The sequence below is a fragment of the Vicia villosa genome, linkage group LG2 (assembly GCF_029867415.1).
Source record: "Vicia villosa cultivar HV-30 ecotype Madison, WI linkage group LG2, Vvil1.0, whole genome shotgun sequence".
NCBI classification, from domain to species: Eukaryota; Viridiplantae; Streptophyta; class Magnoliopsida; order Fabales; family Fabaceae; genus Vicia; species Vicia villosa.
This window is the reverse complement of record NC_081181.1, coordinates 192,983,856-193,000,635: the sequence shown is the minus strand read 5'-3', so window position 1 is coordinate 193,000,635 and position 16,780 is coordinate 192,983,856. Positions and strand designations below refer to the sequence as shown.

The following is a 16,780-nucleotide window of genomic DNA, read 5'->3' as shown; positions in this document are numbered from 1 at the left end:
GCAAGTCAATCATCTCAAGGAAAAGGCAAGACACAAAATCTAGGTGTAAGGAGACCATTTGTACCACCAGGACCAACAACTATTTTAACAGCATCCAAGAATGTAGTTGGCTCAACAATTAGGAGGTCTACTCCAACCAAGAGAATATCACCAAAGAAGAAAATCTAGTGTTGATTAGTCTTGTCTACTTTATTGTGTTTATGAACTTGTTTTGAACCACCTTGGTTGTATTTTTCTTGTACTTTGGTTGTGTTTTGAACCTCTTTTGTAATGTAAACTTGTTTAGAATCACTTTGGTTATCATTGGTTATGTCAATGTTATATGAACCTGTTTTGGAATTCTGTTATGATAATGGTAATTTTATTTTGAAAATCTTATATGAACCTGTTTTTGATTAGTATAGTAAACCTGTTGTGAATCTGTTTTAGGAATTGATGCAAACTGGATAATGAATGGCTACAAATTGGTTATGGTAATTTAGTTTTGCAAATCATTTATAGGTTTTGAACAAAACACACAAACTGATACATTGTGTTATGGACCGGTACAACATTATCTTTCAATAGCAACTCATATTATGTCAAACCGATACAAACAACTAACTGATACAAATTGATACAAACTAATATGCCAAACAAATACAAACTCATAATCTTTCAAGTCAAACTGATACAAACAGATGCTCCTAAATCATCCTAAAAAATAATACACATAACATTACAAGAAACAAAATATGCCATGTTTTCTCCACTTCAAAATCTTGGTAAATGGACATAAATCAAACTGAAATTAGGGCTTACCTTAAAAATTGGACAACCCCAAAAATTCTTTCCAAAATTCTTAGTTGTTTTTGCCCTACGAATCGCAGCTTTGTCTCCACAATGACATAATGGTACCCATCACGAGCTTACATATACACTGGATTTCCAACTTTTAGAGTTTTTCTGCATCTAATAAAAATAAACTTGGCCAGACTTCATGCTCAAAGGAAAATGATGGAAGATGAAAAGAAGTGGTACCATAATTTTGATGTAGAGAGTTAAAAGGAAGATGAAAATGAAGGATGATGAAAAAATGTTCTTTTGGATATGTGAACTTAAGGAAGATGACACTGACGTGTCAACTCGCTGCCACGTAGATTGAGTAAACGGACGTTTGAGAAAAACAGACGGAAAGAACTTGTATGCATCTATTAATAAGTTAAAAGACCAAATTGATGGAAAAAAAGTTAAAAGAAATAAAATGAACTTAGAGGTGTAGTTAAAGGAATACTTGAATAGTGGTGGGACAAAGATATTTTAATTCTTCATCTCTATAAGAGAGCAGAACGAATATTCTATTAATCACATCCGGTTTAGAATTATTCTATTAATCATATCCGGTTGATGAGCCATAACTACATCTTAGCTAAGAATATAGTTGAAAAAATTTATTTATTTCTATAATTTGTAGACGCGGCACTTTAATTTTTAATTTTACACAAGATGCTGAAACCAACCAAAGTTTTAGAATAAAGTAATAAACATCGATAAAAGAAATTGCATAGAGCTACCAGCACACTAATATATAACACCTATTCCAACACTGCATAACATATAAAGTCATCAACAGACAAAGATACATTAAAATAACCTAACTAAATTCAACAAAGGAGGAATAAGGCACAGCAAAAATCATAAATAATAATAAAAATAAAAAGCAAAAAAGCATTATAAAATTCCTACCTATATATCATAATATTATTATATACATATTATATCATGCAATGTCTTCTACAGATGCATAACAGCTAGACCACCCCTGTCACCGCCCTGATATCAACAAATTTTTGGGGGGATGTTTTTCATAAATATATAAAATCTTGATAAAATTAAAACAAAAAAACAAAAAAAGATTCTAAAAGAAAAAGGTTGTTCCCAATGCTATGGTCCACTAGCTTTCCTTTTCTTTTCATTTTTCTAAAATAAACAAAACACAAAAGGACAAAATTGCCCTCGTTTTTCATGCCATGCCATGTCCTTCACCTTTGTTGTAGGGCCTATTACATGTCTTTTTATTGAAACTATGAATTTTTCTTCTGCATGAGGTAAACTTGGCACTGTAAAACTGTTTTACCAATTCTAAAACCAGGAACAACAGTGAAACTAACAACTGGTTCTTCTTCTGGTTCAACTATTGTTGTTGTCTTGTCTGAATTTGAAGAACACATGAAGATTTCATCGTTCACACTTTCCATGTATACATCAGAAAATCTACACCCTTTTGAAACTTGAAAAATCTCAGCTTGATCTTTGAAAGAGTATGCTAAACAATGTAATAGATAAACCCTTTTCGCCATTTCAGCGAACGATGCGAAAAATTCACTTTTTGGAAACTCTCCGTTGCTTATAAAGTTTCTGTGATTCATGTTTCCGAAAAAGGATGACTCCATTTTCGGATGGACGAGTCTCAGATACTTGTTCATGCAGAATTTGGCGAATGAGGATCGTGGTTTCGCGGCGAGAAAGTCTTTAACTTTTGTTGATTTCAGCTCGTTGAAGTTCTGCAAGAACCAGTTTTGTTGATTGGTTCTGTCGTCCGGAAGGGACTCGTTGGGAAGATTGAAATTTGGGAAGTGAAACGCGTCGAACATTGCTTTGCAAACAAAGGATTCGATCGCAAAACACTTGTGATCTTCTACCAAGTAGACAACATTGTGTTCAATAGCATCGACAGCAGCATCGATATCCCATTTTGCAGATCTCATTTCATCAACAACTAACCTCACAAAGTTTCTAATCGATTTAACCGTGTGACGAAGAATGCTAGCAAAATGGCTAGGACTTAACCCTGATATGTGAACATTATTATCTAGCGAAGATGAAGATACCGATAACGATCCACTTTGATTCAATCTCTTCTCGATTAACTTGTTATGACTATTAGCTTCCACTAACTTCTCTTTAAGAAACATAATCTCAGAATCCTTGAGCCTAACCTGTGACTCCAACTTCTTTGCCGTAATCTCATAGGTTTTTATCACACCTTTTGTCTCCTTCGATTCAGCTTCGAGTATCGCTTTCTCCGGCAAAGGATCAAACTGTTTCTTCAAGTAACACTGCTTAATCTCAGACAAATGCTTCAACTCGGAAACTAGTAGTTTATCAGAAGCTTCAATTCCATCAGGATCAAAGGGTGATTGAAAATGCTGCAGCTCAGCATAAGCACCTTTAACCGTCGAAACACTAGCGAAAACCTTAGCAAGAAGTGCTTCTGTTGCAACCCTTTGTTCTTGAAGCTCTTCATCTTCATCAACTTTGTTGAATGATTCAGACCAATTGATTGCAGTTGTTTCATCTTTTGGATTTGTTTCAGATATAGTAACATTCTTCAGAAAGGCTCTAAGATGAAGAACTTTAGCAAAGTTTCTAGCTAGTTTCTTGCTTGGTGTTGTTACTGCAGAAGGTTTCACTGATTCCATCTGCAAAAGTAGAAAATAAAAATCCAAGAAAATGAGAATTTATAATGTGTACTAGTAGAAGACAATATCTCTGAAAAGGATTCAAATTTCAATAAAATAATAAAAATGGTGATCATGAAGAGCATATTTAGATAAAATATTATTTAAAAAAAGTAAAATGCTTTAACACATAGATCGAGGACTTTAGTAGTGAACGGAATTTCTTTTTGTTCTTCATCAATAAAAAAATTATATATATATATATATATATATTCTCTGATTATAACCCTTAGGATTCTCTGAGTTAAGCATATCCATTTGAGCATCTTTGAAGATCTAACCATACAGTGACAAACACTGTTTGGGACATAACCCAATATTTAAAGTGAAATATCTGACATAGACATGAAACTTTATAATCATGACAACAAAAAATGTTCCTCACACAAACACAAAGGACGGTGTGTGACTCAACTAGTAAAAAAGAAGAAAAAAGAAAATTTGGTTTATGAAACTATAGTAAGGTAGTATAATATATTAATATTTATTAATCAGCATAAATTTTGAAATAAAAATATGTAATATAAAGGGCAAAATGGGGAAAATAAAAATATAAAATGTTTTTCGAAAAATGTAGGAATATTTTATTATGTGTAAGTGACTGTAACATATAACATCTTCCCAATGTTTATGTCATTTCAACATCCATTGTGTCAGAAGTTCACATGTCTCTTTATTTTTATTGAAAAAAGTCAGAAATTATACAAGTTGAGATTCTGTGTCCTTGTGAAATTACAAGGATATCCCATCCCACACAGCAAATTCCCAAATCTCCTTAGATTAATAATAGTCCCAAGAAACATTGTATTATGAGATATTGATATACCTAAAATGAACATTGCAAATTTGTATCCAAGACTATCTCAGACAAACACTACCTAAGATGTAGTAATGTACAAGTTTACCCTTGAACTAATTGATTTTTATTTATTTATTATTAAAAAACGAAAAGAAAACGGTAAATGACCAATAAGAAATGGAACATACCTTGAGAAATATGAGGAGGTGAAAGTGAAGGTGTCAAAATGTCATGGGGAAATGTAAACTTCAAGTAAACAAACAGAAAAATTAACTCCAAATGTGACCCTCCTGCAACAACCAAACACCAGAAGGAACCAAGAAGAAACCATTAACACAAAATATTCATGAGAAAATTAAAATGTTTGAAAAAAAGGAAAAAAAAGACATTTCTCCAAACAAGAAAAAGAACAACACACCAGAAAAGGGGAAAACACTGAGCAAACACTACCAACAACAACAACGTTAACCAACAACAACCACATTCATAAGATTCATCGAAACACGTTATATCTAAAAAAAATAAAATAAAAAAGGAAATTTTTTAAAGATGAAAACTTTCCTACAGTAGTAGAAAACAAAAAAACAAAAAAAAAAACACTGTCACCTTGAAGACAAATCAAAGCACAAAAACCCCCAAAAGCCACTGAATCAGCATCATTAAAACTAGTATATGATAAAAAAAACTTGTCTAAATTGAAAAAATGGAAACATAAAGGAAAATTTGGAAAGGTTATAGATTATAACTTTACCTGAATAGTGAAAGAAGTTGCTATAGTGATTAATGGGAGAAAACAATTACTTGGGGTAAGAGTGCAGGGTGTTCAATGGTGTGAGGTATAGAAAAGTAGAGATTTTGCAGTGTTGTGAAGAAAACAGTGGTGTGGGGTTTTGGTTTTACCCTTTGGCTGATACAGAAAGGGCACACACAAACACAACTGAAAGAGAGAGAATAAAAGCTGGAGAGGAGAGAGAAAGAGAAGAAGAGAGGAGAGAGAAAATGTTTAGAATGACGAAAAACACACTAAGCGATAGCTGTCCGAACCTACTTGTGTTCTTCTTGCCTTTGAAATTTTAAAACGTTACAAGAAAATATGTATATTTTAATCTCTAAATTATCTTTATTTTATGAAAGTTTCTCATTCAATCTCATGCATTTACTATACACTACGCAAAATTCTAATTTTATCTCCGGAAACACTTTAAATTTTGAAAAAATTTAATTTCTTCCGTAGATGTATTTACGGAAGCGTATAAAACACAATTAATTTCATCTTATATTCAGTTTAGCAATACTTCCGTAGATGCATTTACGCAAGCACCCAATATTTTTGGAACAAAGGTACTTCCGTAAATACATTTACGAAACAGTCTGCTATTTTTTGAATTTTTTGAATGTATTGTAGATCACCCAATGTTTTCTTGTTGCTTTATTGTTCATAAATATACACCGCTGAATTCTAATAAAAGACAACAGTAGGTAGACCAATAAAAATACAATATATAAATAATGAAAGTCAAAGTGTCGAGTACATCATCATATACATAAAAAAATAAAATATAAATACATCATCTAATATAACTACTGAGTATGTCTGGTGTCATACTGCGTACCATCCATTCCGAGTCCACCAAGGGCTTTGCTGGCTCTACCCCTAGCACCAAGTGTCCCACGGATCCTAACACGATGTCGACGGTACAGAAATGCACTCTCTGCCTGCCTGATCATATCATCCAGCACACGCCTAAAAGCAGTCCCCTCAGAGAATAAACCCTCTGTAATGGCTCTGATACCCCTGTCAGCTATCTAACGATACAAAGGTAGAAGATCCTGAATGTTGTCTGTAATACGGTGGGAGAACTGACTTTTTTTAAAATGTTGCGGATAGCAAGAGACGCCACCGACTTTTATTTTATCCAATTTATAGAAAGGCTAAAAGAACAGAAAAAAGACCTTTTAAAAGAGATTGAGTTCGGGGGTAAGTTATACAAAGGGAAGGTTTAAAGCAACCTTTGTATCCATGGTTATCTATGGGCACTTAATTGCTTAGCTCAATTTGTTTTCAAAAATGTTTGCAGTAAGTAGAAAAAGAATTTGAAGAAGGACTTTAGCTTGTAAACAAGCATAGCCTTTTTGAAGGTTTCTGAAAAAAGGGCAAAATTGAATTTAAACCAGAGCAAGCAATTAGAAGCAATTACCCTAAATTTATAAAAAAAAAATGTTCTTTTGGCCTTTCAGGGCTATCCATACCATAGGGGGTAGGAAGTCCTTGTATTGGATGTTGAAGGGTCATCGGAACTATCGTTCGCCATAAGACTGACCGTACCATAAAGAGGGCAGGTAGTCTCAGGAAGGATAGAATAGTCATTAATCTTTTTAGGTGTAATACCCCGTATTAAATTAAGTGCTCTAATGTTATCAGCTGACACTGAGGTTTTATTAATTGGTACATTAGAGATACTTTTGGACATTGAGTTAGTAGTGTAACTTAAGATATTTTCTTATATCTTTTCCTTTTGCTTTTCTTCTTCATTTGCAACATAAACAAGGTTCTAGAGAGAAGAAGTAGAGAGAAGGAAGAGCAAGAGGAGAAAAGAGGAAAAGCTTGGATCTCCACCATTTCTCCGCCGAATCAACTCATCTTCATCATCAACGACTTGTAATCGAGGTGGGTTCTAGTTAGAAACTTATAGTTTTGATTTATGGATGAAATCATAAGTTGAGGAATTGGGTTTTTGGTAAAAATCTTAGGGTTTGACTCAATCTAAGAGATTGATGTTTGTTGCTGCTAATAAATCCTGAGTAGAGACCATATATGTTGTTCTATGCTTTAGTATGAATCTGGAACAGGTTTGAGTAGGGAGATGGTTGGATTAAACCATGGGAAAAGCAAGAAAACAGATCTGGAACTTCTGATTTCGCGCGCTTCGCGGCGCGAAAGATAGGTGGCGGCGCGAACCATGCAGAAGGATTATGGGGTTTGGTTCTGTTAGCAGTACGCGGCGCGTACAAGGCTTCGCGGCGCGAACACTGCGAGTTTTCTGTGAGGTTTTGCCACTACCTGAGGTTGGCGGCGCGAACAACAGTTAGCGGTGCGAACTGAAGCCTTTTCTTAGCAAATTTTAGTTGAATGAGATAAAACTGTTTCGATCATAACTTTTGAACCATAACTCTGTTTTAATCACCGTTCGAAGTGGTAGGAAGCTAGAAGTGTGTACTTTCTAGTAGTGTAGGTTTTGGGATCGAAAGAAGAATTATTTAATCGGGAATCGGGAAAAATAGTTGATTCCTCGAGTTGTTTTATCGTTCGGAATTATGTGAACGGTATACTTTTAGCACATTGATTAATTGCTATATAGTTGTGATAACTTGCCATTTGTTTACAGGGAAATGATGAAAATTGTTGGTTGCCTTTGGTGTAACCTAGTATATTGTATTTGTTTGGGTGAATCCTATTGCAGGAGGATTGGTATACTTCATCGTATACAGATATGTATCAAGAGGTTCGAAAACTACATGGGTTATACGAATAAGAGATTAAGTGAGGAAAACTAGGATTTGTTAGGTTATGTAGCTTAACAAAGAGTACCTAGGATGAACATTATGTGGAACATACGTGTATTTAGAATCTTATGAGGAAAGGCTAACAGGCCTAGTGATTTGCGTGAGCGATCACCAATGTATGAAGGGCTAACAGGCCTAGTGGTTTGCGTGAGCGACCACCATTGTATGATGTACTAATCGGAACCATTGTTTTTGTTTATTTCTTTTCTTTTGAATGCTAATAGGCATTCCATGTGCAGAGAGGCATTGTGCAGAGAGGCACTAATAATCTTGGCAGGTTTGATTCCCGCTTTTGTGTACGAATGGAACCTAAGGGTAGAGACTTGTGATGGTGTACGGGCCATGTGAAGTGACGATTCATGGGGGAAGGCTCATGAATCCGAATCCATTTCGTATGTCAAGATTTCCCAAAGGATCCATGACTCGTGCCACCTCCTAGACGTAGAAGGGGACAGGAATAGAGGGATACCTTGGAAACGGTTTTCCGATTAGTAATATTGTGTTTGAGTTGTTGAACTCTATGTATGATTCCATATAATGTTAGTGTGTGAACTCAAGGTCTAGTTCCCTTTATGACTTGAGACTTATAGGCTAGAACCTTGTAAGGCCGAGAGGATCCATAGGATAGGGAACTCACTGAGATTTGTATCTCACCCCATTATATATTGATTTCAGGTACTACAGGTTCCGCGAAGGGTAAGGAGAAAGCAGTTTGATTCCTTATTCCTTATGTTTCTTTTGGGTATGGCGAAGCTTCCGTTGTGGATTTTCTTTCGTGATCATTGTTGATCTAGTTCTTAGTATTTTGTTTGAACATCTTGTATGTATTATGCCATTGTTAGAACTTTTGTATTTTGGGCATTAATATGTATAATGTGTTGACTAGGAACTTATAAGTATTTTCAGTACCAAATACTTGGATTCATGTATATGTATATGCTTTGATGTATGTATTTATATATGGGTGTTACATTAGGCATCATGCGAGGATACCTTAGCAATGGGGACAAATCATCATTTACCGAGGCAACTTCGAGGGACAAATTTGATGATGAATGAACTGAGGGCAACATTTGCTTTAGGTATCCTCGGAATCAAGGGACTTGACTATTTTAAAGGCAACAAATAATAAGGCAACAAGGCAACAAACAATAAGGCAACAGACAACAAGAAAGGCTACCCTAAAGGTGTGTGTGTGGCACAATCACGTGGTTAAATTCAGTTATTTATCTTGTAGATAAGTGGGCTAATTCATTTTAACAAGGCTTGCACTCCCTAAGATTACTAACCACGCAATTAAAATAAAGGCAGAATTAAAAGTTCCTACACTATTACAATAAACACCTGTGGGCAGAAAAATAAAGGCGGAAATATAATTCTAAACTATTACAATAAACACCTGCAGGGAAAATATAGGCAAAATATAGAAGGAATACAATAAGTCATTACAAGGCTTTGGGGCAGTTACATGACAAAAGAAGAAATGAGCGCGAAAATGAAAACCTGATTCAGTGTGGTGGAGATCTATGGTAGAGCAGCGCGTTCTGGTCCTTCAGATCTGGAATTAGTGAGATCTAGTGGAGGAGATTGAGGATGAATTTGCAAATATCCACGAGAATAGATGAATAGCTCGAATGCACCTCACAATAAACAAGGAAATGGCAGGTACGGAGGTAGAAGAATAATGATAAATTTATAAAATATATATATATATATATATATATATATATATATATATATATATATATATTAAAATTAGGTTTTTAGGCATGAATTAACTTTTTTTTATTAATTAATTATCTCAATCAATTTGTAAATGATTAGAATTAGGGTTTTTAGTAATTAAATTAATTTCTTTTTCTATTTTTCTTAATTAATTGAATTAATTTGTATATATCTATTATTTAATTTTAATTAATGCTTTAATAAAAAATAAACCAAAAAATTAAATTTTTTTATCATCTATTTGTAAATAACTAAACTAACTTATTATTATTAAACAATGTAAAATGTGAATTTTGTTTAAATTAGGTTTTTAAAATCAAATTACAAAAATACAAATATATATAATCAATAAACTAGATTTTTAGGTTTCCTTGTAAATAATTAATTTAAATAATATAAAACTTAATTTTAGTTAGGATCTTAGAATTAATTTAACTAATTAGGATTAAGACTTGGTGTTTTTTTAAATTAACTCCTTTTAATTATTTATAATCAATTTAATCACTATTAAAACATTTTCTTTTCTGACTTTTATTTTCTTCTGTTATCTAATTCTTAGAACAATTGTATAGGATTGTCCAATTTTTTTGTAATATATTGCGTAGATTTATTTTCCTCGCACTATTTTTCTAAATATTGTAACTGCTCACAGGATGTAATAGTTTGAGACTTTAATTTTCACATTTATTTTCTGCAAGGGTTTTTTTATTATGTACCTGCCCCAAAGCCATGCAATAGTAACTAGGGCCTATACTCTGTTTACTTTCTACACCCTATAACTGCTTAGATGTATATCTTAATAGGATTGTATGATAAGATTAAAATCAATCGTTAGATAACCTAATTCAAAATTAAATAATTGAACCCACCACACTTTCACACATACACCTTTAAGGTAATCCTTCTTTGTTGCCTTCGATTATAATAGTCATGTCCCTCGAATGTAGGGGTATCTTAGCAAAGTTGCCTACGAGTAATATCATCATAGTCCCTTCAATGTAAAGATCATAGTCCCTCGATGACCCTACGAGTTGCCTACGAAAAATGATCTTGTCCCTCGGAGTTCATACGGAAAAATTATGATACCCTTCAAATTGCTAAGGTATCCCTACCATGTTGCCTTCAATGACCATATGATGACCCTTCGTCCGTCCCTTCACATCCAAAAGATAGGACTACCTACCCACTAAAGTATGTATAGTGCTATCTCCTAAAAGAAATGTTAAGAACAAGAAAGACCTTACAAATTGGGGGTAAGTAGCTCTTAAATGCTTGCTCACAACTTAAAAGACTAAATGCTTTTTACACCACACCTTTTTCAAACGAAACTTTCAAAACACTTTGTATACATTTTTTAGGACTGATACAAGAATCATTACAAAGTCTGCCTTACTATTGGCACCTCCAATCTTTTTCAAAACACACGCATCAAACAAAATGAAGTGAGCTAAACAATTAAAAGCCCAATAACCATGGATACAAAGGGTGCTAACACATTCCTTTTGTATAATTTACCCCCGAACTCAAAATCTTTTAAAGGTATTTCCTGTTCTTTTATACTTTTTCTAAATTGGATAAAATAAAATTCGGTGGCGGATCTTGCTAACCGCAACATATTTTGCGAAAAACAAAACTAAAAGTCAGTTCTCCCACCGTATTACACTCTCATTTCAAGAGCGAGAACTGTGTCATTGCTACACCTTCCTTTTTTTTAATAAAAAAAATGAAACAAACAATATGAATCCATTTCAAATATCATGAAAGATTAAAAAGAAATAAAATATAATCATGGAAGGTTATAATAAAAATTGAATTTTGATCTTTTGGCCTACTTCAAAAAGAAATTGAATTTTGATAACCAATTTACTACATTTCTTACTAAATTCAAGTAAATGAAATCGTCAAGCTAAAGGACAACCGCAACACATCAATTTACATAAGAGACATTCAATAATTATTCTAATTATTTCAAAAGTTTATTACTATATATACTATTTAATTGAAGTAAGCATAACATGGTTTTCTATATTATTAAGTACTCAAACAATTTTATGTGTAAAAAATGCAAATAAGGAAAAATATGGCTAAAGTTTTCAAGTTTGTATATGTTATGGTCATCTTTCTTTCATCATTTCTTGTTTTAATCGACGGTAAGGTCTTTTAATTATGATCATTTTCAAAAATCTCTCTTTTAACTTATGCACAATTTTTCATCCACATTCAATAATATTTTATCATTGTTTTGTGTTGCAGCGTTTGATTTTTGTATTCATGACCATGATTGTCCATATATTGGGTGTGATCCTCCTAAAAATATGACGTGCATTGGAAATATTTGTGGATGTACCTAGAAGTTGAAAGTGATTGTATATTTGTATGTGACTTCAAAGACTATAATTGAATCTTCATGTTGTTAGTTACTCCCTCCGTTTTTTATTATAAGTCGTTTTAGACTTTTCACACAGTTTAAGAAAAATAATAATTGTTGTATGAAAATGAGAAATTTTGAAGGTTTTTACAAAATTATCCTTCATTAATGACATATGGAAGATAAATTTATATAATTGAAAGGAGAGAGAATAATAAATATTTAAGGATATAATAGGAAAAGTAGCATTAATTATTCATTGGAATTGTAAAGCGACTTATATTTAAATACAAATTTTTTTTCCAAAACGACTTATAATAAAAAACGGAGGGAGTATATTTATATATCGATAGGATCAAATGAGTGTCAAAGTTTTACTTGACATTAAATCTTAACCGTTAAAAGAATTGATAAAAAATTATATTAAATAAAATAATAATAAAATATATATAGTTTATTTTTTCGGCTAACTCCTTGATTGAGTATTATTAACAATTAAAATTTGGTGTCAAATAAAATTTTGACACTTTAGTGTCATTTGATCATATATATATATATATATATATATATATATATATATATATATATATATATATATATATATATATATATATATATATATTCTGTGATTGCCTAAGTCTATGTTTGGGAGTTTGGAGGGGAAGGGAGGGGGGCTTTGAAAAATAAGAAGAATTGGGTAAAAAGGATAAAAAAAATTTGGGTAGGAGGGTTTTGGAGGGTTTGAGTTTATTCATAACACCAAAAACCCCATAAAATGGGGAACTCAAAAATTGTATTGAATGAGGGTTTTGGAGGGTTTTGAAGGGCTTACATAAATTTTCCAAATATCTTTTAGGTTGTTATAGTATTCTGAAAATTAAAAATTTAGTAATCATAATGACTCTTTTATCATTCTAAACAAAATCATTTTTTCAAAAAATGTCAAATATTTTTATATATTTTTTTAAAATTTCATTTTTGGAAGCCTTCCCCTCCCCTCCCCTCCAAACTCCCAAACATAGCCTAAAAGAATATTAAGTGTGTTTTCTGTTAGAAGATATATAGAACAAAGTCATTACAAAATTATATTTATCAACTTTAATAAATAAATCCATTATAACTATGTAAACCAAATATTTATTCTACTTATTAAATTAGCATGATGATTGATGTTATGTGATATAAAGTGAATAAAATATTAATTTGTATATAAAAAATATATTGTAAGGAGTTAAATCTATAATATTATAAAGAAATTTGAGGTTACACTATTACTAGTACTTAGACCCGTGCGAGGCACGTGTTAAATATTTTTTAAAGTAAGAAATCTCATTTTAAAACACTCATAATTTATTTACAGTACTATTATATAGATAAAATGTCATTGTTATCAATAATATATAAATAAAATTATTCAACTAAATTTATTTGTATAATTCTTATTTGTAAAATTCTGAAATATATGTTTTATATATATATATATATATTATATGAGAATGTGAGAATGAGAGAATGAATCTGAACCGTTAGATTTTAAAATAAATGGTGGAGATTATGTGTCGCTGTTTTTTTTCTCTCTCCTCCATGATTTATTTAAATAATAGAGGAGAAAGAAAAAAAGATTGACACATAATCTCTACCATTTATTTTAAAATCTAACGGTTTATATTCATTCGCATAAACCGGGTGATTAAAAATTTAAAATAAATAATTAAAACTATTAATAATGATCAGTTCTTATTTATACATTTCAACTAAATAATTTCCGTGATGAATATACCCAAGCAGTCTTTTATTAATGTTAAATTCTTAAAAATATTATATTTTAAATCAGTCATATATTTGTACCAAGTCTAATTATTTATTTGTTTAAAATAAATAATGAGTAACTTATTACATTATATTGTTATAAAAATTTCGTGAAAAAGAATCATTTATTTTATGTATAGACCCATACGTTATGAGTAATTTTAAATAAAATTTTATAGTTATAGTATTTTTTAAATAACTAAATTAATAATATCTCGATTATTTTAAGATAATTAATATTAAAAATTAAATAAATATTTAGTTTCATTTATTATATTTGAAATAAAAATGAATCCACTAAAGTTCTGATTGGAAGGAATTAAGTTTTCTTTTTGTTCTTGTATCAAATAACGTAGGCTTTTGTTTTTAAAATAATTAAATACTTAATTTAAAAATATTTTGTTCTTATTACTCAGTGTCATATTAAAAATTTGTTCCTTCCAAAAATTAATTTTAGTGAAATTTTATTTTATTTATTTAATTTATCCCTCTAAATCTCCAAATATATACTTGTCTACATGTATATGTATTAATTAATCATTGTTATCTAATTAATGCATATTAAAAATTTGAAATCTTATTATTCATTATTTGTATATGTATTAATTAATCGTTGTTATTTATAATTAATGCATATTAAAAATTCGAAATCTTATTATTCATTATTTGGTATGCCGATTTGTTCGTAGATACAAAGTGATTGATTATACCATTTGCAATTTAAGTGTAAGCAAATTTTGCATAATATTTTTAGTTACCAGAATAGAAGGAAAGGCATAAATTGGTTCTACCATTCAAATTGAAGTCTTAATAGTTTGAAATGAAGAAAAAAACATCACATGGTTAAGACTCAACCATAAACAATAAATAAATACTATCAATCATCAATCCTTATAAGTGCTAAGTTTGATTATATACAAACTTTCATGAATTTTTCTGCAAGAGATACAATCTCTCTAAAAACTAATACAATTGGGATTTTGAATATTTAATATGACTAAATACAACTTTTTGATGGTTTGTAGAAACAGAAAGATTCTTAAATGAAAAGTAGTAGTAGCTACTATACATATTTCTAGAAGTTGAATTCTTTTCATAAAATATAATTTAATGTAATTTGGAAAGTATGAAAAAAAAATGTAATCATAGAAAATGGCAGAAGATGTGTTATTTGTTAGAAATTATAGTCTGGCAGAAGACGTGCTATCAGCTACAAATTACAGAAAATCAGCAAAACAATTTGATATTGATTACTAAATTACCACCTCTAGCTCTAACCATGAAATAAATTGCCACAAACATCCACCAATTCCCTAAACACACCGGTAACTTTAGACAGAGCCCCTTCGCCTAAGCAATTGATAGGAAACGCCTCAAGCAATGAACCAATAGACCCCAGAACCAGATCCAACCACAAGCAAATTTAAGATAACAAAAGCATAAATACATTAAAATGCCAATTGAAAACTCCCCCAAACCCCTAACCAACAGCCGAAACTGATTGATAATGTTGACAATAGTCAGACCTCGCAGCTCCTTAAAACTACCATAGCTGAATGTTGTAGGAAGCACAAGCTGACATGACAGATGAAATTTTGAACTCCACGGCTGGATGAGACTAATGAAAGATGACTGCTTCAGGCGCTCTGAAACCACGTATGCACAAAAATTCTACAGCAGCAGACAACACAAAAACTAACATAATAAAAACCAATGCGACTTGAACCACCAAAGCATGAATGAACTCGATCTCATGAGGATCCTTTTTAGTGTAGCTTGAAGAATTGATCCCGCTGTTGTTGATATGGAATTTGTCAGGAAATACCCAAAAGAATGCAAGCATTTTTTTATCAATAAAATGAATAATGCACATTTAAGCATCAAGAAATTCAATCAAGAAAAAAAGAAATAAGCCATTGAAGTTTTTGATTAAAATGATTTTGTAGCTAACTCAAAAATTTGAAAAACGTAATACATTCCATTAACGTTTTTAATGAAACTAAAAACATAATTAGCCCATTTCAGTTAATATAATAGCATGCAGACATGGCCAACCTTTTACATAAACAGGTTTGTCCTCCATAATTTTATCTTTGGAGGATGATTGAAGATGAATAGTCTCTTTATGAAGCAAACCATTATTTGGTTCCTGAAGCACACTCATAAGCATATTACGACTTCCTTAATTCTAGTAAGGACTACTTCGATGCTTCTTGCCAATTTACTTGCAGATGGATATGTAAATCCTCAGTGTCCCGTCCTTCACATCAACATAGGCCAATTTGTAAGTGTATTTCCATTCCTCTCTCCATCTTTTAACAAAAATTTTCTTCCTTTTCACCTGTTGAGTCTGAGACATATCTTGAACATCAGTAGAAAGTTGAGAAACCACCATCATCAACGGTAAAATAGATGTTAAAATTCATGTTTGGAGGTAAAAGTTCTCAATCCCAGCATCAAGTTAGAACCTATTTTATAACAAAAAAAGTTTTCTTTCTGAATAGGTTCTAGTTGATAGAGGGACAGTGAGACTTAACAAACTACTTAAATATTCACGACTACAACTTCACAAAATTTTCTAAAGAATAGTGATCTTTATATGGACCAAAATTTGCCACATAAGTTCATTCCTGGCACAACAGCATCAGCAAATTTTAATAATTCTAGGATACTTCTAATCATTTAAATCAATAACTAAATAAAAGATCTTCCTTAGAGTAAAACTAACTTGTCATCAGTTAACCTGAGAGTTAAATGATTAAAATTCGTCACTATGGTGAGCTTCGGGTGAGTTCCTCTCTGAGACAAAGGCAATTAAAAAGACAAAAAATAACCTAAAAAGATTGTAAATAACACAGAAATGGCAGTAACATTATAATAAGAAGCAAGAAAAAAAGAAGAAAAAAAGAGACCTCAATTGCATATCTGCAGGTAATCCAAAAGCATCCCACCCCATTAAATGCAAGACAGTATATCCTTGCATTCGTTTAAACCTAGCTAAAATATCAGTGGCAG

At 31.5% G+C, this 16,780-nt stretch overlaps 1 protein-coding gene across 1 annotated transcript; it reads right to left on the bottom strand.

The window, feature by feature from the left end:
• Positions 1-1,693: 1,693 nt before the first annotated feature.
• LOC131653412 (protein GRAVITROPIC IN THE LIGHT 1-like) lies at positions 1,694-5,336 on the bottom strand. The gene is made up of 3 exons (XM_058923544.1): positions 5,051-5,336; positions 4,488-4,589; positions 1,694-3,461 (listed from the first exon to the last, which is right to left on the bottom strand). Exon 3 carries the CDS (start codon positions 3,459-3,461, stop codon positions 2,064-2,066), a length of 1,398 nt encoding a protein of 465 aa, XP_058779527.1. The 5' UTR covers positions 4,488-4,589; positions 5,051-5,336; the 3' UTR covers positions 1,694-2,063.
• Between the last annotated feature and the right edge of the window lie 11,444 nt (positions 5,337-16,780).